Raw genomic sequence first — 27,933 nt, 5'->3', positions numbered from 1 at the left:
CTGGTGGTGGCAGCAAGTTACCCACCCGTGGTGTAGTGAGAGAAGCCAATAACAGATGGTTACTGAAGGAGGGAGGAAATCCTGATACCCCAAGAGTGGTGAAGTAAGTTCCCACTCACGATCGCTTAAGGAATAGAGGGCCTGATTCAGAGCCGCTAGTAAGCGGCCGCTCGTTCGTTCCGAGCGATGTTTGCACAACTGCGCATGCGTACGGATTCGTAATACGCATGCGCGAACCAGTCAGTGCGGCCGAAAATCGTTTGTTCGCTAAATAGCGAATGCCTGCTATTTTGAGTGACATGAGGAGGCGTATGTGGGTGGTAACAGGGGAAGGTGCTTGAAAACGGGGAGTGGAGATCCGAACGCAGGCGTGCTTAAAGGTCAAAACAGGCGTTTTATGGGTGTGCATAATTAATACAGCAGCGTCATTGACCACGTCACTGGGTTATTTTATAGTCAGAACTGCTCGCATGATTGCGGTAGGAAAAACCAACCACAAGAATAGCGAGCAGATCATACGCTGGTCGATGTACTCAATTAATCTAATAAATAGCGGACATGACGTCGGATGCGAGCGGCCAGGGGGTGTAGTTTCCCAAAAAACGACCACAAGTTTTGTTCGCTCGTTCAGACATAGAGGCGTGAACAGACCTCAAAGAGCGAACGGTTCATTTGAATAGCCACCCCTTTTTTTCTGAACGAGCGAGCGCTAATAGCGTCCGGCTCTGAATCAGGCCCAGAGTGAGCCGACCATAATCTGTACCACCTGCCGCAGTAGGGTTATTCAGTCACAGTTACTATTTATAGACATTTTATACTTGAAATCCAAAAATGATGGGTATTGTAGTGCACCAAGGACCCCTGAGACTGCATTTCAAGTGGACAAACTGGGCACTCACCCTATAACAATGTGTATGTAAATATATACAGTATAACAACCACATGGAAATTCTGCAATTTCCAATCTAACCAAGCTAGAAAAAATTTAAATAGTTGGTACTAAGTTGTTTATTCTCCCTTATACTGTAATTAGACTTAAACTCATCATAAAATGAACATAAGAATTCATTACAAATCTGACATATAGCCTATGGTACCTAAATCATTTTTATTCACAATAATCTTTGTTAAAGTCTTTCATCTTCATATAACACCAGCTTAAATATTCAGATCCCGCTGATCTTGCTAGTGAGGTGGGCAGACGAAGGCTGGGTGACGCGATTCGCCGCAAATCTCGCCATTGTTACCCCGCTGTGCCCCATGTACTTACTCGTGCCTTGAGATTGTGGCATCTACTGGAGGAGTGGTCTGAAAGGAAGGCAAATATAGTGCATAATGTTGTTACCTAGTAGGAGCCACAAACCTATGGAACTAGTGCAGTCCCCAAAAGCCACTATGTGGTGGTGATGTGGTGCACTTACATTTCTACATTCTGAGAGCACTCCTCCTTCTAATGAGTAGAGCAGGATAGTCTTCCTCCTTAGCACATTGTCATATTCTTAGTTTAATTAAGAGGAAATTACATGTGTTCAGAAAAACGCGTTGTGCCAAAGCTGTTATCTCTTACCCTGGTGTTGTGTACAACTATTTACAGCTTACTTTTCATATCCACAGACTTTGGATGCATTACAGTTATAGTCATGAGGTTTAAGACATAGCTGGGTTAAAAAATTGTGCTTAAAGTGAGACTATGTAAATGTTATACCTAATGCACCATACTAGGACTGTAAGGAAGTAGGTACTGTACTTCTTCAACAAGTACTTTATAATAACTTTTAGACTCTTTTATCACGTAAAGGCTCCAAAAACCCTGATATGAAAGTTGGGACCAACATATCACCTGAAAATTGCTCAGGCCATTAGAGCCACCTTTTCTTTCTTTAAACATCCTTAAATGCTCCTTTTTTGGTATCACAAGTCTCTTTCTACTGCCGAATCTCAGGGCTGCTTCTAGCAGTCCCCAACTGTCCCATTAATTTAGGGGGATCAAGAGTCTAACATACAATGATCATTTTCAAGAAGGGACCGTGTTGGGAAACCGGGACAATTTGAAGCCTTACTTAAAGAGAGCCTATAACCTAAACAGATATTAGGTTGCCGTATTGTGGGCTGAAGGCATATCCATCCTATCAATTCACTAGGATCAACTTACTATACATCACAAAGTGCCTTGTCCCTCACTCCTCCTAGTGGACTGATATGCACATTGCTTCATACAATAAACTGTTGCCCCCGGAATGTGCAAATGAACTGAATTTACCCAAGCCGGACTGTGCTTTCGTGAATAAATAGATAAATCCTCTGGAAGCCAATATGTCACCATTGTGATAATCAAAACAAACTTTTGGAATTTTGCACATTTTTGACTTTTACAGTATTTTCCCATACCCCTGGGGCTTGCTATTTTTATATACACTTATCATGTCATAGGGGCTTACGCAGGCTGTTCAGTGACTATGGAGCGTGAACTCTGATGGTTTTCTTGGAGGGGCCTAAAACCCACTACTCTCAATTCCAACTACAGTACATAAGCCATTGTACCATTTGCCACTTATCCTCTATCTACAATGTTAAGGGGTCTATATACTAAGCAATATTAAGAGACAGAGTGAAAAGTGATAAGAAAGTGATAAGGTGCCAGCCAATCAGCTTCCAACTGTCATTTTTCAAACACAGCCTGTGAGATGACAGTTGGGAGCTGGTTGGCTGGCACCTAATCACTTTCTTATCACTTTTCACTCTGTCTCCTAACACTGCTTAGTAAATAGGCCCCATAGTGTTTTATGCAATGTAGGTTTTGTTCTCAAGAGAATATTTTATATTATGGGCGGGATTCAATTAGCACTGTTAACTGGACAGGGCTAATTGATCTACAGTCCGTTCAATTAGCCTTGCTTATAGGGGATTTGTATTCTGGTCCCCTGAGACTCTAAAAAAAATCCCTGTTAATTTGCGCAGTTATAGTGGGATAACTGCCAGTTAATGCACAGGTACGCGAATTTACGGATGCGTCCACATACATATAGACTCCTTCTATTAGCGCCATGCAGTGGCAAGACTTGGTAGCGCCAAGTCTTGACACTTTTCGTGCGACTTTCTCTCTTCAAATGCATCTTATTTGCAAAGTGATGCAAATTGGACTCACATGCAGCTTCTGCTGATTAAAATGATATGCGACATGCCTATGTTCTGTGTGTGACTGCGGCTGTATCTGCATGCGAAATGCTACGTTACAGTGTAAGCGGCTGTCACTGTAACATAGCATTTCGCATGCAGATACAGTCGCACACAGAACATAGGCATGCCGCATATCATTTTAATCAGCAGAAGCTGCTTGTGTGTCCTATTTGTAGCGCTTTGCGAATAAGACACATTTGAAGGGAAAATGTTGCACGAAAAGACGCTTGGTGCTCACACGTTATGTGTAACACGATTTTTAACCTGAAGGTGTCACTGTTGCTAGTGAAGAGGTTAATGAGCCAAAAGACCGAATCTTTGCACAATTTGCCCAGGCATACTGGTGTCAATTTGATACGATATGTGGATGAATGTCACCCAGGTGTAAGACTATACATACAGGCCAGTAGAGAAGCCATCTTTTAAGCACCTTCTCCAAAAATAACCAATAATGACCCTGCTGATTTAGCTAGAATTAGTGTCTGGCATCAAAGTCATTTGGGGGCTATTCACACTGCGATATGAAGCCAATTGCCCAATATCAGCTGCAGTATTGCAGTGTTTGTGGCTTTTATCTGTAATCACAGGGGTTCAGTCACAGTGTAGAAGACATATTGTGTGGATGTTAGGTCTGACAATGGAATTCCATATATGCAAAAGAAGAGATTTGAATCACCCCTTTATCATACCTCCCAACTGTCCCAATTCAGCTTGTACAGCCCCGACTGGTTGGGAAGTTGTATAGGTGCTGTGTGCACCTGCCATGGTGTGTATGGAGCTCAGAAGCTGGCGTTAGGGGAGGGTAAAGTTACCAGGCCAGTACAGCACATTGGAAATTATGGTCATGACCCTGTAATGCATGACCACCCTTCTCTTGCAAGCGCATGTTTGTCCCGATCCCCCAAATTGGAGAGCTAGAAGGTATGACTCTAGTATGGAATCTGCAGCTCTGACCTGCCAATTGTAAAACTGGTAACAGCAAGAGGACACTGGAGCTCCCCTAGTTTAAAAAATCCCAAATTTGTTTTGTATTTACACGAATTAAAATGCTCATGTATATGATGAATACATCTCACCAGTAAAAAAACACACAACCTCACAAAAAGTAGTGGGGAGAGCTAATTAGCGCTACCTCAAAGGTGGTGCCAAAATGCAGAGCCGTAACTAGGCTTTTTAGTGCCCTGTGCCAGAGAGAGCATTGGCGCCCCCCCCCATTTTTTAAATAGGGCCTAATGGGGAAGGGCCAGGGAAGAGATAGGGGAGGTCAGGAGATGGTGGGTATAAAAGAAGAGGAAGCTACAAGTGAGAATGATAATAAACAGGAAGATTGACAGCCCAAACAGCGCCCCCTGCCCTGCGGTGCCCTGTGCCCTGGCACTGGTCGCACTGCCCTAGTTACAGCCCTGCCAAAATGTGAATATACTGCATAGCTAAATAGGCTCTGCAGATTCCCCCGACATCTCCACCCCATAAAGCTTATTGTAATATCCAGCGCAGCAAACAAAACCTCCTTTTTGCACTGTAGTGGATGTGTAATTGCTACCCCTTATTCTGTATAAAAAGCTCAGATCTTTCTATATCTGGACCTTCCAATGTCCTCTCCCTCAATGGATGCAAAATGGCCGTCCTAATCCCAAGGGGGAGAAGGAAGCGCCATTACTACTATTAATTACACTGTGCCTCAGAATTTTGCCTGGTCAGTTATCAGATGCACAAACAACACCAAAAATGTTATGTGTGAATAATATATTATATATTTTTTTTAACATTTTCCTTAAATAACTAATACATGTTGTTTAGTTTATTTTCCCCTTTTCTGGAAAATAAACATTCCTGTGACTAAACATTCAATAAACAGTCCTGTGACTAAACATTCAATAAACAGTCCTGTGACTAAACATTCAATAAACATTCCTGTGACTAAACATTCAATAAACAGTCCTGTGACTAAACATTCAATAAACAGTCCTGTGACTAAACATTCAATAAACAGTCCTGTGACTAAACATTCAATAAACAGTCCTGTGACTAAACATTCAATAAACATTCCTGTGACTAAACATTCAATAAACAGTCCTGTGACTAAACATTCAATAAACATTCCTGTGACTAAACATTCAATAAACAGTCCTGTGACTAAACATTCAATAAACATTCCTGTGACTAAACATTCAATAAACAGTCCTGTGACTAAACATTCAATAAACATTCCTGTGACTAAACATTCAATAAACAGTCCTGTGACTAAACATTCAATAAACAGTCCTGTGACTAAACATTCAATAAACAGTCCTGTGACTAAACATTCAATAAACAGTCCTGTGACTAAACATTCAATAAACAGTCCTGTGACTAAACATTCAATAAACATTCCTGTGACTAAACATTCAATAAACAGTCCTGTGACTAAACATTCAATAAACAGTCCTGTGAAATAAAGATGTGACAGTACAAACCGCCCCGGAATAAGCAGAGGCATCTTGCTGGTTTAGATATTTTGTCAGTAGCTTTAATGCATCATTTGTGAATATGGGAAAACGGCCTTTGTTGGGAAGAGCGCGTATTGCTTTCTGCCAAGAAATGGCTCCCTGGGGAATGACCCAGCGACAGAATGAAAACTTGCGCTGTGAGAGGCCTGGGAACTGTTCCCTTCGGAGGATGACGTTGAGCCGAACAGAAAAATAATCTGTTCTCCATCGTGTAAATCTGGGATTTGCAACCAAAGTTTCAGATAAAATAAAATATTTAATATTGCACCAATAGGTGGGGCTGGAGTATCTACTAATAAAAGAACTTGGATTTGGTGACTTATACTAATTATAAATAGTAGCATTTATTTTATTTTAAACGGCCAGTGTTCGTATGTAAACATAATGTAGTTTGAAGGGATCACGCCATCTTTAGACGTGTTAGCGCACATACTGCTTGCTTTGGTAGAGACAGCAATTAGATGCCGGCGGCCACACAAAAGCCAATGTTGTTGGGTGACAATCGTAACATATTCCAGGTACTACTATTCAGGACACCTGGAAAGCCACACTGCCAACTTCAGCTGCATCATTGTGTAACAAAAATGTAACATTATATATACACATATATAAATACATGTGTATATATATATATATATATATATATACATACATATATATGTTCGTAGGCGCAACCTCCATCACTAGTATCGGCACCTACCCTATGCTGGATGCAAGAGATCTGTCTCAAATAGGCATCCCCTAGGTCTACACAAGACTCCAAATAGGAAGCAACCAGTGGCGGATTTTACCTAGGCTGCAGCACCCCCTGGTAAAATCCTCAACTTCAGTGAGCCAGTGCAGTCCTACCAGGGGCGCTGAGAGGGGGAAGGGGAGTGGGTACAAATTACCTGGGCCTGGGCTTGCTGCAGGGGCCTGGCGGGGGCCCGGGTCCGGCACCGCTCCCCCTCCCTCTTAAGTCACAGCAGCCCAGCACACGCTGCTGTGTGCTGGGCTGCACTGGGAGACTACTCGTGGCTGCTAAAGCAGCAGCCGGAGCAGTCTCCTATGTCTATGGGGGAGCGATCACGCTGATCGCACCCATTTGCTGTGCACCGGGCTGAGAGGCACACAGCACCACCCTCCCCAGCGCGCAGCAAAAAATTATTCTTGTTTTAATTTTTTTTTTCTAAGGGGGCGTGGCCATGCCTCCCTCGATAAGGCCATGGCCCCTGGCACCTGGGCCCAATGCGGCTCTCGTCAGCCCTGCTGGCTACACTGTGAATGGAGGCGCCACCTGCCAGTCATGCACAGGTGTCTCCTCCCCCTGGGCTGCCATAAGCAGAGAGCGGCTTCCAGTGAAAGCCGCTGTTCTGCCTTTCGGGCTGCCCTACAGGGCTTCTCGGGGCTGCTACCAATGCAGCCCCGAGAAGCTGGTCTAGTGTTATGCGCAAGTCCCAGTGCCTGACATTCATTGTAGGGATGGCTATCGGTATGGTAACCATCGATGGGTACTATTGATGGCAAAATAGCAAGTGGCCATCGATGGTAACCAACTATGCAATGGATGACCATTGATGGTTTCACCAACCAATGGTCATCCCTGTTCTATGACTGATGGCCCATGGGCCATTCAACATGGGCCATAAACCATCGGTCAATGGCCATCCCTAATTCATTGTGCAGGACCAGAAGCAGCGGCAGCCCCCCTCAGGTAAGAGGGCAAGAGCCGCTGCTGGACGCAACTCTGAATACACACTCACACTTCCATAATGCCCCCACTAGACGGGTCTCTTTCATGCCTCTGTCCTGTTACCCCCCAGCTGACACCCAGAAAGAGCCATCCAGAGATATATCCGACTAAGAAGCTCCCAGGGATATGAAGAGATAGGTCCTGTATATTCAGCTACTGAATCTAGAGAATACGTAATAATGATGGGCAAGCAGAGGGTCTATCTCACTCATATGCAGATCTGCATACAGTATGGCCACACTCAGTTCTGGACAGATGTACAGTAGCAACATACATGCATTCCAGTAAGGCATTTTCCAATGATGCTAGTTTAGGAGCCACTCATGGAGGTATCTTAGAAGTCAGGCCGCCATTCTTACACGTGTGCTGATTGACAGCAATAGCTCAAACATGCAATGTTCCAGCTCCCATAATTCCTTCATATTGATTGCTTATTCACATACAAAGTCAGACACATCCCCCTAGGGATTGTAGTCAACATTCAAATTGTCAACATCTGAAATGTTGACATGTGAAATGCTGACATTCTGCAGAATGCCAACATTAGGATTAAACTATGGGGGTTTACAGTTAGATTGCAGGGGCAGAATCTGAGTTAGGCTGCTGGGGGAGTGTTAGGGTTAGGGGTTAGCATACTCACCGCTGGAATTGCTGGCTTATATGGCACTGCCATAACTCTGCATCACCTGGACCCAGAAGTCACCCCTGCACCTCCGGAGCTTAAAAGGGGTAAGTAATCGCCGTACTGCCGGGACCCACTGTTTTGTTGACATTCTGAAAACGTCGACATTTCCTCAGTGTCAACATGCTAAATAACGACATGGTCAATGTCGACGTGCCATGTCGACATTAGGACCATGTCACCATTCTCATGTTGACATGATGAATGTCGATAAAACATTCCAAACCCCCTCCTAGTATTTACCAATAAACAGCTCCAACAGCATCCCAAAATCACAGGAATATACCGCGAGACCCGCACTAGTCTGAGCTACCTATTTTCATATTTGCACCACTGAGTTTGGCCTCCTTACTGCACTGGACACCAGACTACAGCCCAAATATCCCCAACAGTATTGCACCACTGCCGAGGACTGAAACAGACTTAGGGTTCCTGTTTTAATTAACATTAAAGATTATTATGCAAAAACTGTGGTCTGGAAATGTTTCAGACATCACTTCTATAATTATGCTAATTTGCCTATAAGATGAGAAGGGGGTGAATGCACAAAGAGCGCCCCGCACAGAATTAGGGCAGATTTATACAGTCTTCATAATTGCAGCCTGGATAATTGGCTGAAATCTATTTTCTCCTGGAATTCTGGAGGGAATACTATTAATGTTTTATCATATAGAATAAATGAGTCCATAGATCTGGGTACGGTAGAGCAAGTAATAAACTGTCTACTAATATTTGTATTTTACTCAATGTAATATAACAGGAAACAGGGCAATTATCTAGAGAGAATGTTCATTGTGTTGCTATGTTACAAATGACAATCTTACGCCATAGGTGGTCATGTTTCTAGGCGCACGTAGACAGGCAATAAGCGATAAAGGGGTCTAGTTACTAAGCAGTGTTAGGAGACAGAGTGAAAAGTGATAAGGTGCCAGCCAATCAGCTCCCAACTGTCATTTTTCAAACACAGCCTGTGAGATGACAGTTGGAAGCTGATTGGCTGGCACCTTATCACTTTTCACTCTGTCTCCTAACACTGCTTAGTAAATAGACCCCCAAGTGTGAGAAAATAGTTTGTGTTTGGACAGTAAAAGACTATTTCCACCTAAAATTAAATTTTTAGTTTTAGCGGAACAAGTGACTGGGGCGATACAGTGGATCACCCGACGCTAGGGAGGCCAATCCCGGGATTGGGATCTGCCGATCCCGGCATTGGCCATAATTTTTTTTTTTAAATGCCTGGCAGAACTCAGCACCTCATGCAGAGTGCTCAGACGCTGCCAGGCTCCCCCTTCCCCCGGCTGTGCGCACTGCGCAGCGTGATGTGAGGACAGAGGTCACGCTGCACAGCCCTGTGCCGGCTGGTGCGCCCGCCCACCCACCCCTCTACATAACCGCCTGCCCGCCAAGTCACTCTGGGGGCTGGGCGGGGGACATGTTTTTTAAAACCAGGCCAATCCCGTGATTGAGTTTTTTCAATCCCGAATCCCAGGATTGAAAAAACAGCCCGGAGTGGCCTCCCAGCCTAACGTATTTATATATTTAAAATGTGACTCTTTTTTTTTCTTTTAAAACAATAAGGATTTATACATCTGGATTGATTGATTGATTGATTGATTGATTGATTGATCACCATAGGCTGGCAGCCACATTGGAAACAGTAGTAGTTATCAGGCAGGAGAAAGGGCACATTATTGTATAGCAGCCAGAGAAGCAATCCCTGGGAGCCCATCTCACAACAAGAGGCTATGTCGTCACATTCCTCCCACTGTGAAACGCGTCCCGACCTGCCTGCCCGAGGCTCTTCTCTGCAATTCCCAGAGAGGACCAAGGAAGTCGACAAGTGTGTTTTCAGGTGATAACATTAAACATATGGACCAGATTATTATGGGTCAAGCCCATGTGAGCTAATGTCATTTTTGAAAAAAAGTCTACATGAGGGATAAATGGGTTTAGCTAGGAGGTAAGTATGATGCTGGTACCTGAGAAACTGCAGCTGGTGAAGCAGATTTGCTGTCTCCATCCATCTTAGGCTCTTGATCTCCAGGCGGAAACAAGAAGGCCGGACTGGGACTGGAGTGGCGCTGTCTTCTCATGAATGGGAATACACTGCAAGGGAAACAGGAGGATGCAGGACAAGGCGTGAAAATAGTAAAGTCACTATTCCCCCACTGGTGTATCATATCCCAACAACCATCAGGGCAACTTTAGCAATGTCCATGACCAGCCAAGAACACTCCCCAGTCCTTCCAAACACACGTAACTAAAAAGCCCACACTCCCAAAAAGGTAGGCCTCACGTTATTTTGGATCTCAAACATAAGGCTGTATAAAGGTTTAGGCCCCCACACAGACACACTGGGCCTAATTCTAAGTCGCCTACATCCAGGGACGGCTTTTCCGTATGCCTGCGGCAGGCTACTAACTTCTTTATGCTAATGCGAGAATCCAACTGTATAAGCTGAATATCTATGTGTCTGCATGTGGGGGCCCATCCCGCCCGCTGCTTTTACGTTCAGCCGCAGCTGTCATTACTACTATCAGGACGTGCACCCAACCCATGCTGTGTGCAAAAGATCCGTTTGAAACGACCGCCCATCTCTGTCCGCACGCCGCAATCGAGCACTGATGCCGGTCTACATGCCCACAATACTCCCACAAAACAGAACAGCTCTGCGAATTCACATAGTAGCCACTAAGTTACTGCCCAGAAAATGCCCATTGGTCTGTCTAGGGATGGATCAATCCCTAGGCGTTAGCGATCTCCGTCTCTGTGCGTATATGCCTGATCAGGCGCAGTCGCTGGTTTCTTATTTTTGCGCATTCGTGGGATGCTGTAGTCCGACAGATCTGTTTGTATCTCCCCTTGCGTCCCACTGAGAATCAGGACCACAAACATAAGTTACGCATTAACCTAAATAGTAACAACGTGTACACAATGTTAATATACTGTATATAAAACCAATTGTAAGCTCCACTGGGGCAGGGGCTGATATGAATGACTGAACTGTCCTCTGTAAAGCACTGAGGAATATCTGTGCACTATAAAGATAACTGTTAATAAATAATGTTACCAAATAAATAATATCAAAGAATTCCTGCAACATTGCACCCCAAAAACCCAATTCTGCACTTTTTTCCACCTGCTATTCATAGGCGAAACTTTTTTGGCCTATTACATTGCATTGACTTTCCGCCTAGGTGGAAAGTCTTTCAAATTGAATATGAGGTAACACCAAAACAGGCGAAAAAGTATCGCGGATCCGGACTTTTCGCCTCAAATTGAATACGGGCCATAGATGTAAAGTTGGCTACATATACTGTCCATTGAATTCCTGAAGCATTCGTAGAATATTAATGTTATGGATGAAGGAAAAGCAGAGACTCTCCCTGTGACACTCCTGCGCCTGCCCCTGGGACGCTTCACAAAAGTAACACAGAGGCTTCCGTGCCCGATGTAGTCTGTGAGTACTGTGCATACCCTGCCGTGCCCATTGGTATACTGTACTGACCCCTTCCTTGTCTCCGGTGGGATAAAGGCTTGCCCGAGTAGGCTCCTGTACATTTCAGACTTCAGATATCTGGGATATGAATCCTGGAAGGCAAAGGAAATATTGTCACACAGAGGTGTGTACTACTGAACAAACTTACTGAAGGGACTGCGTAACACAACATTACGAGCCTCATGCACAATGTATCTTGTGTGTTTTCGCGCTGCACCTGCAATTGTTCAGAGAGGGAGCGTCCTTGGAATTGCGGGCTATGCAGGGTTGGCTTGGAAGCCGAACTCCTGTTTTCAGACATATTGCTTGCGCCAAGGATCGGTCTGGTGCAAATGATGATGATGTTGACAGCCATCAAACTGGTCTTCTCGCACAGATACGTAGCGCTCTGCATATGGCAAAAATACACATTAAGTTCTGTGGGCCTAATTCATTAAGGATCACCACTGCAACAGCGTTCGCAGTTGGCCGATTGTTGCGTAGTGCGAATGCATCGCAGTGCGCAAAGGCACCACTGCGATCACAGAGACCACGCAGAGCCATCGCAGAGGCAGTGAACGTTTGGGGGTGCTGACGGGGGGGTGGCCGGAGAAACGCAGGCGCGCCCGACCGTTTGAACGCCGTTGCATGGGCGTGCATAAATTAGCCAGTGCAATTGCATACGCAGCTTGAGTACTCACTGCGTGCAACAAAGTTAGCAATTTATAAGTAAGGTCAGGGCTGCTGTAATTCTGCGTGAGGGACCGATGGTACTCGATGTTACCAATGTTTGTGAAGGTTTGCAAAGTATTACGGATGTGAGATAGCGGTAGTGGGAGGCAGTGGGCGTCTCTATGCTGGTAGTGCGACGGCATTGCGATTGCAATCATTAGCATATTTTCGCAGCAAACCTGCGTGTGATTATGGAGCTGCGATCCATGATGAATTAGGCCCTTGGTACGCAATATGGGAGCAAGTACAGCCTACTTCAATTCAACTGTGTTTCAGCCCATGAGAGTCACTGAGAAGTACTGTGGCTCCACGGTGCATCCGTGCGCATCCAATTACCACTTCCCCTTCTGTGCAGGCACGATGCGCGCGCACGGGGATGAAACAAATCACTGACTACTATGACCTTTGGACAGTTCCCTTAATTATTTCCCACCAAAATACTGCTTGTTGCAACTTCATTAAGAACTGGCATTATGGGGACATACTGTAGAAAGTATTTTATGTGTAAAATTTGTCCATTTTAGTGTTCCATGCTGTATAATGTGCGGCAGGACGGAACAAAAGGCATCCCAGTGACAGTATTGGGCACGTCAGAGGAATTATACGGCTCCTGTGAAGTGGGCACAGAAATGCCCAATCTCCATCCCTTGCGGTTCATATAAATTACTTGTCAACAACATGAGATTTTGTGTTTGTAAGTAGGCACAGAGGGGGAGATGTATCAGGCCTTGGAGAGAGATAAAGTGGAGAAGTTGTCCAACCCATCAGCTTCTGTCATTTATCTAGCACAGTTCTGAATTGACAGTTAGAAGCTGACAGGTTGGACATCTTAACCACCTCCTCTCTCCAAGGTTTGATACAACTCCCCTACAGGGAGGCCTTTTATGTGTCTAACCAGAATATAGAAAGGAGCACATCATTCTGGCAAGTTGATCCCAAAAAAATGTCTCACCCCCAGATAATACCATCGTGCTCGCTCTGCCCAATTGCGCTAAGACAGACACATGACATTACAGAGCGGTACTTGTGTGGCAGGCCAGCAATTCTGGTGTGTATAATTACAAATGTAAAGGTGGCCAAACACGGTGCGATGTATGTATAGGTGCGATGTAGCACCTATATCGTGCCGATCTGCCGGATCGGCACTTATATCGTGTCGTGTTTGGCGGCCCTTAGTGTCTTCTTTGAAAAGATAAACAAATAGATCGATAGATCGATAGATCGATAGATCGATAGATAGATAGATAGATAGATCTTGCATTGTTGTTTCTAATATTGTCATTCACAAACACAGTCACTTTCTACTTTATATATGAATTTTAAAATATTAAAGTCCCTTCCCAATAAATGTACTTTTGTAAGAATTCTGACATGCACTGTAATTAGTAGAGTCCCAGAACTTACATATAGAGCAAAGGACCCTGCTACAGTACATACAGTGACTGGTGGCTGGCCAACGATACAGGCGCTAAAATCAGGATTCAATTCAGGATTAAAGGTCCCTGCTAGATACAGTGATTGGTGGCTGTCCAACGATACAGGCACTAAAATCAGCCCCTGAGTTCAGGATTCCAATAAAACCTTAATGACGATAATCTAATGCTTGTACATTTTGTACTGCAACATGTACTAGATGCATTGCTTTTTACTTTCTTCCTTCTGCTTTTTAGCCATGACTTAATACAATCAGACTGAGATATCTGTCCAATCTGGCTGGTTGGAATGAAAACCTGGTAATGTATGGGAGCAAATGACAGTCGATCATATGGTTTTAAACACTGAAAAAAGGACAAAAAAATTGTTCAAATTGGTTACATTTGTGTGTTTTTTAACCAATTTGTCTGAACGACCATTTTTGGCTACTTTCCAGTGTTTGTGAGCAAATGGACGATTGTCATTTCCTCCCATACATTACCAGGTTTTCATTCCAAACAGCCAGATTGGACAGATATCTGACAGAAAATTGTATAGTGGATGGCCAGCTTGAGTTGTTTCAATTCATTGTCCTGGGATACAACACAGTGCTGCTGTTCTCGCTCTGTTTCATACTGCTGTGTTCATAGAGCATCTTTGTGTTGTACCGAAGGAGAGGAATAATTATCAACTGGTAACTGATTAGTGATGGTATAAAAAATTATTGAAAAGCACAGAAGCCTGTTAGACAGACAGAGATAGCAATGGGTTTGCAGGACACTGGGCCTGATTCAGAGGCGCTCGCAAAAAGCGAGCGCTCGCTCTGAATCAGAGCGGCCGCTTTTTTTTTTTTTACCCGGCCTCCTGGCTGCTCGCTAAGCTGTGGGTGACCACCCACAGCTTTCGCGAGCGGCCAGGTGATGGTCGCAATGGTCACGACCATCGCGACCATCAGGCTTGCGATGAGACCCTTGTGGTAGGGTCTCGTTCCCACAAGCCCCAGTGAGCTTCCTGCTCTAATAGAGCAGGAAGCTCACTACTGACATCACGAGTGATGTCAGTAGGGCCGCCCACAAATGGCAGGCGTTCCTTCAGGAACGCCTCCGTTTGACCAGCCACTCCCCCTACCCGCCTAGAAAACGGGGTGAGCTGTTGATCAACATTGACAGCCGCCCCGTTTGTAGCGAGCCCCGGAGCGAGTGAATTTCTCACTCGCTCCAGGGCTCGTGCACCCGCATTGTGCATACCATGTGTGCGCAGTGCCCCACCATCGACCCGCTTGCGAGCGCACAGCGCTCGTGAGCAGGTCTGAATCAGACCCACTGTGTACAAGATGATGATGGTGCTTAAGTGGAAAACACCTTTAGGAATACTTTCCAAGATATAGGATGACGAATCCTTATGATTTATCTGAATTACCTACACTTTAAAGACAGTTATCCACTACCTCATTCCATGAAGAAGAACCTGACAATTACAGTTGGAAATAAAGCAGGAACTCTAATCTTCTAATCCCTGCACAAACAGGTGAGGAGCCTACATAAGATTCAAGCGGTAGTCTGAACTAAACACAGCACCTGATTTAAATAATGACTCAATGACCCAATTGGCGGACACTTCGGGGTATATTTACTAAAGTGCGGGTTTTTAGAAGAGGAATGTTGCCCATAGAGACCAATCAGCTTCTACTTAACATCTATCTAGCACCTTCTAGAAGATAACAGCTAGAATCTAATTGGTTGCTATGGGCAACATCTCAACTTCTAAAAACCTGCATGGTAGTAAATATAGGTCTTCCTGTTCAGCCATGTGAATGTTACCTGGTGACTTAGGGGTCCATATACTTTGCCTTAGAGAGAGGTAAAGTGGACAGAGATAAAGTACCAATCAATCAGCTCCTAAGTGTCATTTTTCAAACACGACCTGTAAAGGACAGTTAGGAGCTGATTGGTTGGTACTTTATCCTCCTCCACTTCATCCCTCTCCAAGGCTAAAGGCTCATACAGACTTAACGATATGCTCCATGAGCGATATCATTAAGTGTTTCCCATGCACTGCTGGGCTCAATGTCGCACCTTCCCTCCTCCCCGAACTTGCAGAGCCTGATGATATCGTCAGGTTGCCCTGCAAGTATGGGCGATGAAAGACATTGTTACCGATCCACGGGAGCGCGCATCGTTAACGATATCTTGCATACACACTGGACGATAGTGAACGCGAGGAACAATAACGATATCGTCATAGTTCAATTTATTGTCTAGTGTGTACGCGGCTTTAGTACATAGAATCCATAATCTCTGTCCACATTATGGGGCAGATGTACTAAGTAAGTGATAAATTGGAGAGTGATAAACTAACCACCAATCAGCTCCTAATGGTCATTTTTCAAACACAGCCTGTAAGCTGACAGGAGCTGAGTGGCTGGTTATCACTCTCCAATTTATCACTTTCCAGAGCTTAGTACATCTCCCCCCTATGTCTCTCCAAGGTACATCCATTAGTAGTTCCATCAGTGACTGTGGGGTCATAGGCTTCCATAGGGGAAAGCTATTCTTTAAGATTTGTAGATTATTATTTTCCAAGCAAAGCAAGCGCATTTCTTGCTATGTGTGAGGCTTTGCACATACATTAACAGTTGATGAAGTGAAGCAATTATTCTACAATTTTGCATGATAATCTGACCGATACAGGCGCTGTTCTATTGAAGCCAATGGACAATATTTTATTTTACATTATCGTTAGTTGTGTGGCAGGTAATATTGGGAACTTATCCCCATATTATTTTCTGGACATTTGTATGGCAATAAAGGATCATTTAAACAAGGTTTACTATAGTTATACTTGTCTAAGGACATGTTTACGTGAGCACATCACAGTTAATATGGTGTTCTGTTACTCAGTTACCTTGTACCTGTCTCCTCACACTGTGGAGGCAGCCATTTTGTGAGATGGAACTAGGGACAACACTGACAATTGCTGGAGGAACTACTGCCTTGCAGTAGAGGGGGCTCCGTAATATCAGTCTATCCTACCGAGGCCCCTGCACTATTCTCAGGAGAGCATCTTCTGAGTATTTGTGGGCCAAGCGCATATGGAGTTAAGCCTCAAATTTAGCTATATCACATACATTCCTCTCCTACTGCCAACCAGCCTATCAATTCACTTATAACTAGTTATTTCACTGACAATGTACCCTGTCCATTCTCTAGGAATCAGTGACTGCAGTGACAATGCAGCCTCTCCGTTCACCAGGAACTAGTGACATCATTGACAATTAAGCCAATCAATTCTCTAGGACACCATGACATCACATCTTATCAATTTGCTAGGAATCAGTGACATCAAAGAAACTGTCTCAGTGATGTCACCGCTTGCTATTAAATTGACAGACTGCGTACACAAAATAGCCACCTCTTCAATGTATTATTCAATTATATATATGTTCAGATATCAATGTTCCTTCTTTCTGAAGGTGTAATCTAAGAGTTGGTCGTACTTGCTAAATTTGTCCATCTGCCCTCTGGCATAAGTTAGGGGGGAGGCCCAATTGGCAATATCACATGTCATCATATAACAGAGGGACGGGCTATATTGTCGCGTTTCGCAGAAAATCACATATTCAAGGCATAGGGAAGTGGGCGGGATCTGTGAAGGAGGCCAAATCTCCTGGGAGTCCAGGAGAACTCCCCAAGTCGTGAGTCTCCCAGACATTCCAGGAGAGTAGGTAAGTATACTGTAGGTGCTGATGCTGAAAATCCCAACTCTGTGTAAGGTAACAGCGCTAGTGCCTTGTGAGGACCCACCTTTTTCATCAACATGTAGATATGCATTTGGGCAGCATCTAACACAAAACGATGAGGATTCTTTATACCTTCTAATGTCTTCTCCATTGTCTTGCTGTCAATGTTTACCCAACGAGTTGCTCCAGGGGCCAAAAACTGCCTATAAGAGGACGGAAAGTAACATGGGGTAAAAAGGTAAAACTCAAAGCATTTTTAAACAGCTATTATATGGGAATCGGTACGATTTGCCGCCAGACCCATGCCCGGCGGTTGGAATCCCGACAGCGGCATCCCTGCAGAGGAGGAATTCTCGATCGTCCAAGGTAAGTATTGTCTAACCTAATTCTACCCCCTAACCCTAACCCTCTCTTAGGGGTGCCTAACCCTAATCTTCCCCCCCAGTGCCTAACCTTAATCCCCCCTCTAATTGCCTAACGCTAACCCCCCCCTTCCCCGCCGCCGAAACCTAAGTCCCCTGGTGGGGTGCCTAACCCTAAGTCCCCCCCGGGGGTGCCTAACGCTAACCTCCCCTTCCCCTAGCCTAAACCTAAGTCCCTGGTGGGGTGCCTAACCCTAAGTCCCCCCCGGGGGTGCCTATGGCTAACCCCCCTTCCCCTAGCCTAAACCTAACCTCCCGGGGGGGGGGTGCCTAACCCTAAGTCTCCCCCCGGGAACAGTAAACCTAACCCACCCCCCCGTGGCTATCCGCGCTTGGTGCCCGGCGTCCCTTCGATCGGGATGTTGGGCGCTGGTCTCCCGGCATCGGTAAAATGACAGGCGTCTAGATTTAGATGCTTGTCATTTAACCCTCGCCGGGATTAAGCAGTCGGGAAGCCGGCTGTCGGGATTAGGTCCGCCGGCTTCCCGACTGCATACCATTATATGGGCTAATTACTTAAAGCCTGTTTCGTATAGCCCTTCTTGCTGAATACATAATGTACAAATCTGAGCTACGCATTGTTCACAAGTTACTGCTCAGAAAACCTCCAGAAATCTTACACTCTGTTTCCTGCCCAAATCTGGGCACTGAACAGCCAAATAGTTTATTTGCATATTCAATTAATAGAGGACATCTGGAATTGTTTTAGACAAAGAGAGAGGTGAAAATAAAACCCACGCTACTTACTCATACACAGACTGCAGAGTCGATGCCACTTTTGACTGCTCCCCGTACCGTAACCCCTCACATGCCTCCCAGAAGCACAGATTTTCAGCTGGGAAAACAAACAACAAATTAACAAGCACAGGTGCAGCGTCGACAAAGCGTACAATGAAAACCATCTAGCCAATTACTTTCTATAGTATCTTGCTAAATGGAAACTATAGCTTACATCATTTTAGTGCCTTTATCAGAGGTTGTACAGTTGTACACAAAGTTCATTTTCAGATGTTGTTGGCTAGGGTCAGATACAGGGGCGGCTTCAGAGGTGGGGCTGCAGCGCAGTCCAAAATTAAAATAGGGGAGTCACACCAACAGCCCTCCCAATTGCTGCCAAACATCGCCAGCCAGGACTCACTGCCAGTTGGTGAGGCTCCCCTATTTGAATTTTGAACTGTGCTGCAGCTCCACCTCTGGAGCCGCCCCTGGTCAGATACCTGTTGCATGCTTCAAATATGGGCACAAACATGCAGGTGAAAAAATGGGTGGGGATGTAACTTGTAGCCAATCAGATCATTTGCATATGAGCAAGAGCAGTGATTTGAGGATCCTGTCAAGTTGGTGCCGGGAGCAAACTAAGGAAGCTGGTGCTGTGGGTGCTTGAGCTTCCCAAAAGTTTATGCAGCTGCAGCCACAAGAAGTGTTTAACCTCATGGCAAATGGTGTTTTGCATCATCGTACCCCTATTTATGTGCAGTTACATGCATTTGCAGACTCAGATGGTGGCGCAAAAGTTTTCCTCAAGGGCGATACTTGCTACGTACTGATTAGGCACAAAGTTCACTTAGTTTTACACCGAAATGCACAGACAAGATTTAGGGGTCTATTTACTAAGCAGTATTAGGAGAGTGAAAAGTGAAAAGAAAGTGATAAGGTGCCAGCCAATCAGCTCCCAACTGCCATTTTTCATACACAGCCTGTGAGATGGCAGTTGGGAGCTGATTTGGCTGGCACCTTATCACTTTCTTATCACTTTTCACTCTGTCTCCTAACACTGCTTAGTAAATAGACCCTTTAATTTCATGGGATGGATTTGTTTTAGTGAGATAAAGAGGTGAAGACCACATATTTGGAGGGGTGTTCCCTTGTTTTGGGTCAGCACAGAGTTATTTCTCCCAGCAAAATGACTTAAATTCTCCAGCACATCTGAGGTCCTTAATATCAGGTCTTCTCTCTATAGTGCATTTTGCACCTTCCAATTGCCCGTATATCTAGGATTATCTTTATCGGGGTGTTCAAAAAACTGTGATGTGACCGTGCACCTTGAAACGTGCTTAGCAGACAAAGTGGGGCACATAAAGAAGCAGTGTTGGTAGTTTGCAGGGGGACACAATAAATCCTATGGCACTGAGACACAAAACAAGGAGCTTCATTGCTTGAAAGTAAATTGTAATGTAAGAATAGCTCCATTCAGAATCTGGAACACACTTGGAAATCATTTATAGCAGACTGTTAAAGGTTTGCAGTTTACTGACACTCACCACTAAATTCCTTCTCCAAGAACTGCAAAAACTCCTTCCGGCCTCGCTGGTCATTCAGCAGCTCCATAAAATTAAAGGTCCATCGCTCCACCCTGACTTTAGTGGGCAGCGGAACCCTAGTGGGAAGAGCAACATGTCAGAAGTCAATCATTAATGTGTGTAAAATATTCACATAATGTAGAAACAATTTGCAGACATTCATTTCTATTTTATTTTGTATTCATTATTTTTAATTCTAGTTTTATTTGACGTCTTTTTGTTTTTATTTGCTTGCAAAAGCCTCTTGTGACCATCTACCGAGAAGCACAAGTAGCATGGAGTCAGCCAATGATTGGTAGACAATGATTCCAAAGGTCCATGGCTGAGCAATTAGGGGCAAATTTACTAAGATTCGATTTGGTCCCGATTTGTCCCGTTTTTCAACTTGGATAAGATCGATCAAAAGCTGCATTTTATGTTCATAAATATATGTTATGTCATCTGCTGTTGGTGCTCCTATTGCTTAAAATTAATAGCTTAGGAAACGTATGCTGTGCTCAATGCTATTGATGGTCTTCTAGTGCTTAGAGGTGTGTTTCTATGTGCTTGCCTAAAATGCTAATTTGCATTGTGTTGATTTTAAGTCAATGCTTAGGCTAAATGAGTCTGAGGGGTCTAGTTACTAAGCAGTGTTAGGAGACAGTGAAAAGTGATAAGAAAGTGATAAGGTGCCAGCCAATCAGCTCCTAACTGTCATCTCACAGGCTGTGTTTGGAAAATTACAGTTGGGAGCTGATTGGCTGGCACCTTATCACTTTCTTATCACTTTTCACTGTCTCCTAACACTGCTTTTAGTAAATAGAACCCTGAAACTGTTATTGCTATTTTCTCTCTAATGATGGACTGTGGACCTGATTCAGAGCCGTTCGTAAGCGGCCGCTCGTTCGCTCCGAGCGATGTTCGCACATCTGCGCATGCGTATGGGTTGTAATGCGCATGCGCCAACCAGTCAGTGCGGTCGGAAATCGTGTGCTCACAAAATAGCGAATGCCTGCTAATTTGAGTGACAGGATGAGGCGTTTGTGGGTGGTAACAGGGGAAGGTGCTTGAAAACGGGGAGTGGAGATCCGAACGCAGGCGTGTTTAAAGGTCAAAACGGGCATTTTAAGGGTGTGCATAATTAACAAAGCAGCGTCATCGACCACATCACTTGGTTGTCTTTTAGCCTGAGCTGCTCGCATGATTGCGGTAGGAAAATGCTACCACAAGAATAGCGAGCAGTTCATACACCTTTCGATGTACTCGATTAATCAAATAAATAGCGGAGATGACGTATGATGCGAGCGGCCAAGGGGCGTCTTTACAAAATAGCGAGCACATGTTTCGTTTGCTCGCTCAGACATAGAGGCGTCAACAGACCGCAAAGAGCTAGCGCTTAATTTAAATATCCGGCCCCTTTTTTCAGAACGACCGTCCGCAAATAGCGTCCGGCTCTGAATCAGGCCCAGTGTTTGCTTAAAACCACGAAAGCATATGCTAATCCCTATTTTCTCTCTAATGCTGGACTGTGTTTGATAAAGCTAAGGCCGCAAAAGTGTATGCAAATCCCTACTTTTTCTGTAACGCTGCATGGTGTATGATATTACCAGCAGTGTAGTATCTTTGCCGAAACTAGTTGTTTAAAGAAATGGTTACTGTGTCGCAAATGTACTAGACGTACAGTTGTTATGTGTCAACTGTATTCTCGTATAATAAAATTGCGTTGTGCCCATATATATATATATATGTATGTCATCGTGTCTGTTGTAAAACAGGGGAACACATTTCACTCAGCTTGCCTCTCTGATCGATTTGAACCTGGTCCTTAGTAAAAATAGGACATTATAAATATATATATATATATATATATATATATATGTACAGTATATATTAGTAGCTCAATTGTTCATAGTTTATACTTACATTGGTGCGTTTGTTGACCAGTACATGATATCATCAGTGATCCAGGGGTTACTGGGCAGACAGCCGGACATGATGGGGTCATGGGGAAGATACTGCTCGCTGAATTTAAGGAATCTACAAAATAAATGTAAAAAAAAAATAACTGAACCCGCTGTGTACAGGATATTTAGTAAGTTCTGAGAAGTTATAAGAGCTATTTTAGGGATATCTGACATTCTGCAGAGCATTTATATTAGATTATTTGATTCCACTGTAGTGTAGCATTTGCTACCATGCTAATAATTCCAGAAATTGTGTCAATATAACAAATTTCACTCTTTCCACCCAGACCTCTGGATTTCCATGTGCTATTCTGGGGAGGGTATCGCTGAGTTCCTGATTTTAGTCTCTCAGGTCACGGTCAGGGACAGTGGGGGAGGTGTCCCTAGTGGGTAAAAGGTCCCTCACAAAAATATTTCTCTTTGCCTGAAGCTGAAAAGCACAGATTTTATAGGTGACCTCTCAGGTATGTGCCCAATTGTGCCCGCACACAAGAGACTTAGGGCATGTTTACTGTAGGGATGTTGCCCATAGCAACCAAACCCGCACTTAAGTAAATATTCTTAGGGCCGTATTCAATTAGCGGCAAAAATGGGTGGTTTTTTTTGCCATAGGCGAAAACCGCCGTTTTTCGCCAAAAAAAAAAAAGGTCGATATTTTTGCCAAAAAACTGCCTAAAACGCAATGGGCGAAAAAAAACTGGAGAAAAGTTTTCTCCATCCCAGACCAGGCGAAAAAATATGCAAATTCCCTATTTTTGGCTAAAAATGTGGGGATTTATTTCAGAACCCTTTGGACACCCCCCCTAATGATAAATGACCCCCCAAAAAAATCGTAAGTTGCGCACTTTGGTGGAAAACGACCGCGCTAATTTTGGGTAAAGAAAAACGTTGAAAATGGTTTTAATGTATTGGGTCTGATTTTTCGGGGGCAGTACACGGTCGCAGTGGGCTGTTTTTTACAATTTTTTTAATTGCGTTTTTATGACAAGAAAATATACTTGCACCCATTTTAACGTATCCCCAATTTATGTAGAACAGTAATTTCCAGGGAAAAAAATTGCTTCCTATCATTTTCAATGTTTTTTTTTTTTTTCAACCAAAATTGCGTGGTCGTTTTTTGCAAAAGTGCGCAACTTACTAAATTTTTTGGGGGTAATTTATCATTAGGTGGGTTGTCCAAAGGGTTCTGAAAGAAATCCCCACATTTTTATCCAAAAATAGGGATTTTGCATATTTTTTCGCCTGATCTGGGATGGAGAAAACTTTTCTCCAGTTTTTTTTCGCCAATTGCGCTTTCGGCTGTTTTTTGGTGAAAATATTGCAGGTTTTTTGGCAAAAAACGTCAGTTTTCACCGCTAATTAAATACGGCCCTTAGTGTGAAGTATAGTTTGTTTGGCTTCCAGAGCTAGGGTCTCTTATTTCCCCTGCTTGCTACGCTCACATGACGGTACAGTAGAAACACTCTCGGTTAATAAGGTCAGCAGTTTGTTTAACCAGAAGTCTCGATTGCTGTCTGTCCTTTAAGGTAAATAAGTTTGTACACAACATTATTCATTTCAATTTAAAGATCTTCGAAACAAAAAAATCTTTCCATTGGTCTAGTTCTGAGTCGGGCGGATTTCTGAGTTGTAAGGAACTTAAATTGGGCGTTTCGAGGGCGTCAACTGGGCGGCAACAATGCAAGCACACGGAACTGCCCCTGTAATGTGAGAGTGTCATGGGCGTGTCGTTGGCATGTAGCTAATACTCAAGCTGCATACACACACAACGATTTTGTTACCAACGATTTTATGAACGATTTTATGAACAATTTTTTTGAACTACTTACGATTTTTGCATATTCCCTTAATGAAAATCGTTGAGTTGGTCAGTCTGACTGAACTTCAAACTACAAACGTGAACGCACATGAACGTTCATCGTTTTAACTTAGAAAGTGAACTATATTTTCAACGACTGAACGATAAACGATATGTGTGTGTAATGTGTATGCACCTTCAGTGCTATTCTGCATATGGGGAAGGGCAGCCTGTCTCTGATGAATCTCTTGTACACAGCATGGGGTGGATGCAAGTGCCGCTGCTAATGATAACGGCTGCGACGGATGGAGTAAAATGAATAGATGGCGCGGGTTTCCGCTTGCAGACGCACTGACCCTGCATTAGCCCTACAGAATTTCGCATTAATATAAGGTAATAAATTTGGCTCCCGCAGCTGACCGGAAGTACAGCCATTTTGCGTGTGACAATCAGAACCAGCCCCACATAATGATCTACATTTGAAGCATTTAATACAGCGAGCGTGATTGTCCTTATAATGGCTCTGTCCGCACTTAGTGATACAAATGTATTATCGCTCCTTTACCAGTTTTAAACAAACTTTTTTTCAATTTAATTATTTTTTGTGCACCAGACAAGCATGTATAATGGTAAGATCTCACTGAAAGCATGACAGTACATGACAGTAATAATATGCAGACAAGTAATGCAGGGCGTTAGCAATGTGAGCTTCACTTTGAACCAGGCGGGCAGTTCCGTGGTGTTTGCTTTGCTTCTCTGGCACAATGCAATGATAATTTGAAGCTAAATAAACAGAGGATTCCCCAAAAAGATCCCAGGCAGCTCACCCCTCCAGGCAGATAGAGGATTTCACTCTTGTCCACGCCATGGCTTTATTTAGATAGTCCAGCTAATATCAAAATGAAAAAAAAAATATAGGCAAAATGATTGTATAATTGTGTTAAGACTTTTATTTTCATAACAACACACACACATGTCATTTACTTGTCCGCATGGCTAATGGAGCGTACACACGGTCAGATTTGTCAGACTTGTCAGATTTGTCAGATGAACGATTGAACGATTAAACGATTTGAACGATTTTACCAAAGTTTTGAACGATTTGAACGATTTGAACGATTGAACGATTTTTGACTGCATTAAAATGAATGGAATCGTCCAAGTCTGACTGCAAACCCATCAGATGTCAGATATCGTTATCTGACAAACGGGAACGCGCATCGTTGATCGTCCATCGTTCAGGCATGTCAGATATGAACGATTTTCCTTCAGATATGAACGACTGAACGATTTTTATATCGTTATCGTTCATATCTGAAGGAAAAATCTGACCGTGTGTATGCACCATTAGATCAGGGTTGTCAAACTTATGGCCATCCAGCTGCTGTGGGACTACATATCCCAGCATGCCCTGCAGTTTTAGCATGAGCTAACAGCAAAACTGTGGCAGTGCATGCTGGGATGTGTAGTTCCACTGTAGCTGGTGCCAGCCAATCAGTTCCCAACTGTTATTTTTCAAACGCAGTCTGTGAGATGGCAGTTAGGAGCTGATTGGCTGGCACCTAATCACTTTTCACTCTGTCTCCTAACACTGCTTATTAAATAGGCCCCATAGTAAGAAACCCATCTGCTGTGACATTTGCAAAAATTTGCAGTAGCGGTTGCGGCATAAGTTGCTGCCATTACTGTACCTCTGTCCATCTCTGAAACAGGCCCTCTGCAAGACAGGATTTAGGGCCACTTGGGCCTGGGGCTGAACATTTTAAAGGGCCTATTATGAGAAGCAGATGAGGTGTGACCAATGATGTGTGTGTTTGGCCAGTGCCTTGTGGGTATGTACAGCTTTACGCAATCAGCTCCAGTGTCTCCCTAATATCTAAAAGTATAAATCTTGCTTTATTATTAACCTTCGTGTGGCCAGCTGGTGGCTGACCATCGTCATACTATCATGATGATGGGTCTATTTTTATGTGGAGGCCTGGAGCTGTAGCTCAATCCGCCCCATTGTTAATCTGGCTCTGGCCCTCTGTCAAATATTTTCTGTCCTCCAAACCTCTATTCTTCCTATGCTGTAGAAGTTATACAAGAAAACACAGCAGCTCTACAAGAAGATATAACAAGTGTCAGATAATCTAATCATACTTACTTCTCTTTTGTAATAATCTGCGTTCTTTCCCTGCAAAACATAATTTTAAATGTCACAGCTCCCACAAAGATGCTCAATTAAAGATTGCAATACTAAATTTCTAACCCAATTCATTGTCGCTTTTCTATTCAATGTACAATGTTTCTCGTAATGCCTGTTATAGATTAATCTGATACCCACATGTCATGACTGTTATTAAACAAGAATACAATATTGTCATCACAATTATAATAATAATAATGCATACTCATAATTTAAAATTTATTTGATAATACTTAATATGAAAAACAGACAAAATCAAACAAAAATATTTAGGCATGCAACATAAAGGATTACACTGTAGGTATTACATGTTAAGATAATTAAATATTACAGATTTAACAACAGTTCTTGTTGACTTGAGTGGTTCAAATATTTGATTTTTTGTTTACCACTTTCTTTCCTATTACCCTCCCTTCCCATTGTGTTTCCCTTTTTGTACTACTAATACCCTTTTGTATGACTATGGACCTCATTCAGAGGTGCTCGCAAAATGCGAGCGCTCGCTCTGAATGAGGGCGGCCGCATCAATTTTTCGATCCGGCCTCCTGGCCTCTCGCTAGGCTGTGGGTGACCTAGCGAGCGGCCAGGTTGATCGTCGCGATGGTAAAGACCATCGCGACCATCGGGGCTTGCGACGAGACCCTTGTGGTGGGGTCTTGTCTACCGCAAGCCCCAGTGAGCTTTCGGCTCTCTTAGAGCCGGAAGCTCCCCACTGACACCACGAGTGATGTCAGTGGGGCCGCCCCCAAACGGCAGGCATTCCGTCGGGAACGCCTCCGTTTGGCAAGCCACCCCCCCCGCCCCGCCTACAAAATGGTGCGAGCTATCGATCACCATCGACAGCCGCCCCTTTTGCAGTAAGCCCCGGAGCGAGAGAGTTTCTCTCTCGCTCTGGGGCTTGCGCACGTGCAGTGCGGCCGCTGCGCGTGCACAGGGACTCTACATCGACACGCTTGCGAGCGCATCGGCGCTTGCGAGCGGGTCTGAATGAGACCCTATGTGTGTTCCATTATATGTTGAGGGGTTTTCATAGAGATCTCATTATATTGCTTTATTGGTTGGGTTTCAATGTTGTTATCTAGAGATAATACGAGAAATCTTTTTTACTAGCTTCGGCTGGTCCAGAGATTTGTAGTCAATTTAATTCTATTACTGCTATAATTTCTCATTGTTGCATTATGTCTTATCTGGACATTGCTGATTTGATATTTTATGTCTGACCTCTTGGTATATGTTTATGAAAAATCCAATAAAAATATATTAAAAAAAAAATACAGATGTAACCATGTATAATCCACTCCTATGAGCTAAAGCATTTGTTTTCCCTCTCTTTAAGCATATTGCTGATTATCAGCTTTCTGACCCTATATGTTGTATAATATAATACAAATTACAGATAAGAAATAAAGTTAAATAACTATACTTACAAGCTGCATTCTTCCTGTGTAACAGTTCCCTCTTTCTGGCCCACATTCCATCACATTTAAGCACCCTGTCTGTAATATATATGGATTATTCTTATCTTTGATGCATTTTACAGAACAGAGGAACAATTTCTTCCCTTTTCCATCCCTCTTGCTTCTAATCCAGATTTCCCCTAAGAAAGTCTCTAATGCCATCAGAATTTCACCCAACTCCAAGTCCATTATAAAACTCATTTTACCGGGCACCCACTGCGAAACATTTACTCCTCATTATCGCAAAGGCATTAACAGGTTTTTGTAAATTGATTTTATTTATGAAACTTTTTCCATATCAAAGGGTAAAGCAAATCAAGAAATAAAATCCCCCCACCCCCTAATAAACCCCCCCCCAAAAAAAATCAAACATAATACATAAA

At 43.7% G+C, this 27,933-nt stretch overlaps 1 protein-coding gene across 1 annotated transcript in view; it reads right to left on the bottom strand.

Annotated features, from left to right (window-relative positions):
- The window catches only part of RGS11 (regulator of G protein signaling 11), a 172,079-nt gene that overhangs the window by 22,271 nt on the left and 121,875 nt on the right, over positions 1–27,933 (bottom strand). Inside the window, exons 9-17 of the mRNA XM_088448150.1 lie at positions 27,521–27,589; positions 26,052–26,081; positions 24,733–24,794; positions 22,067–22,180; positions 20,126–20,241; positions 18,612–18,699; positions 17,507–17,645; positions 11,589–11,671; positions 10,060–10,186 (exon numbers count right to left, since the gene is read on the bottom strand). Coding sequence (XP_088304276.1) covers positions 10,060–10,186; positions 11,589–11,671; positions 17,507–17,645; positions 18,612–18,699; positions 20,126–20,241; positions 22,067–22,180; positions 24,733–24,794; positions 26,052–26,081; positions 27,521–27,589 — 828 coding nt within the window. The remainder of the gene's footprint in view (positions 1–10,059; positions 10,187–11,588; positions 11,672–17,506; positions 17,646–18,611; positions 18,700–20,125; positions 20,242–22,066; positions 22,181–24,732; positions 24,795–26,051; positions 26,082–27,520; positions 27,590–27,933) is intronic.

This window comes from Taudactylus pleione, unplaced genomic scaffold, assembly GCF_031769625.1.
Source record: "Taudactylus pleione unplaced genomic scaffold, aTauple2 ptg000451l, whole genome shotgun sequence".
Taxonomy (NCBI): domain Eukaryota; kingdom Metazoa; phylum Chordata; class Amphibia; order Anura; family Myobatrachidae; genus Taudactylus; species Taudactylus pleione.
Note: the sequence above shows the minus strand (reverse complement) of the source record. Positions and strands in the feature narration are given on the sequence as shown.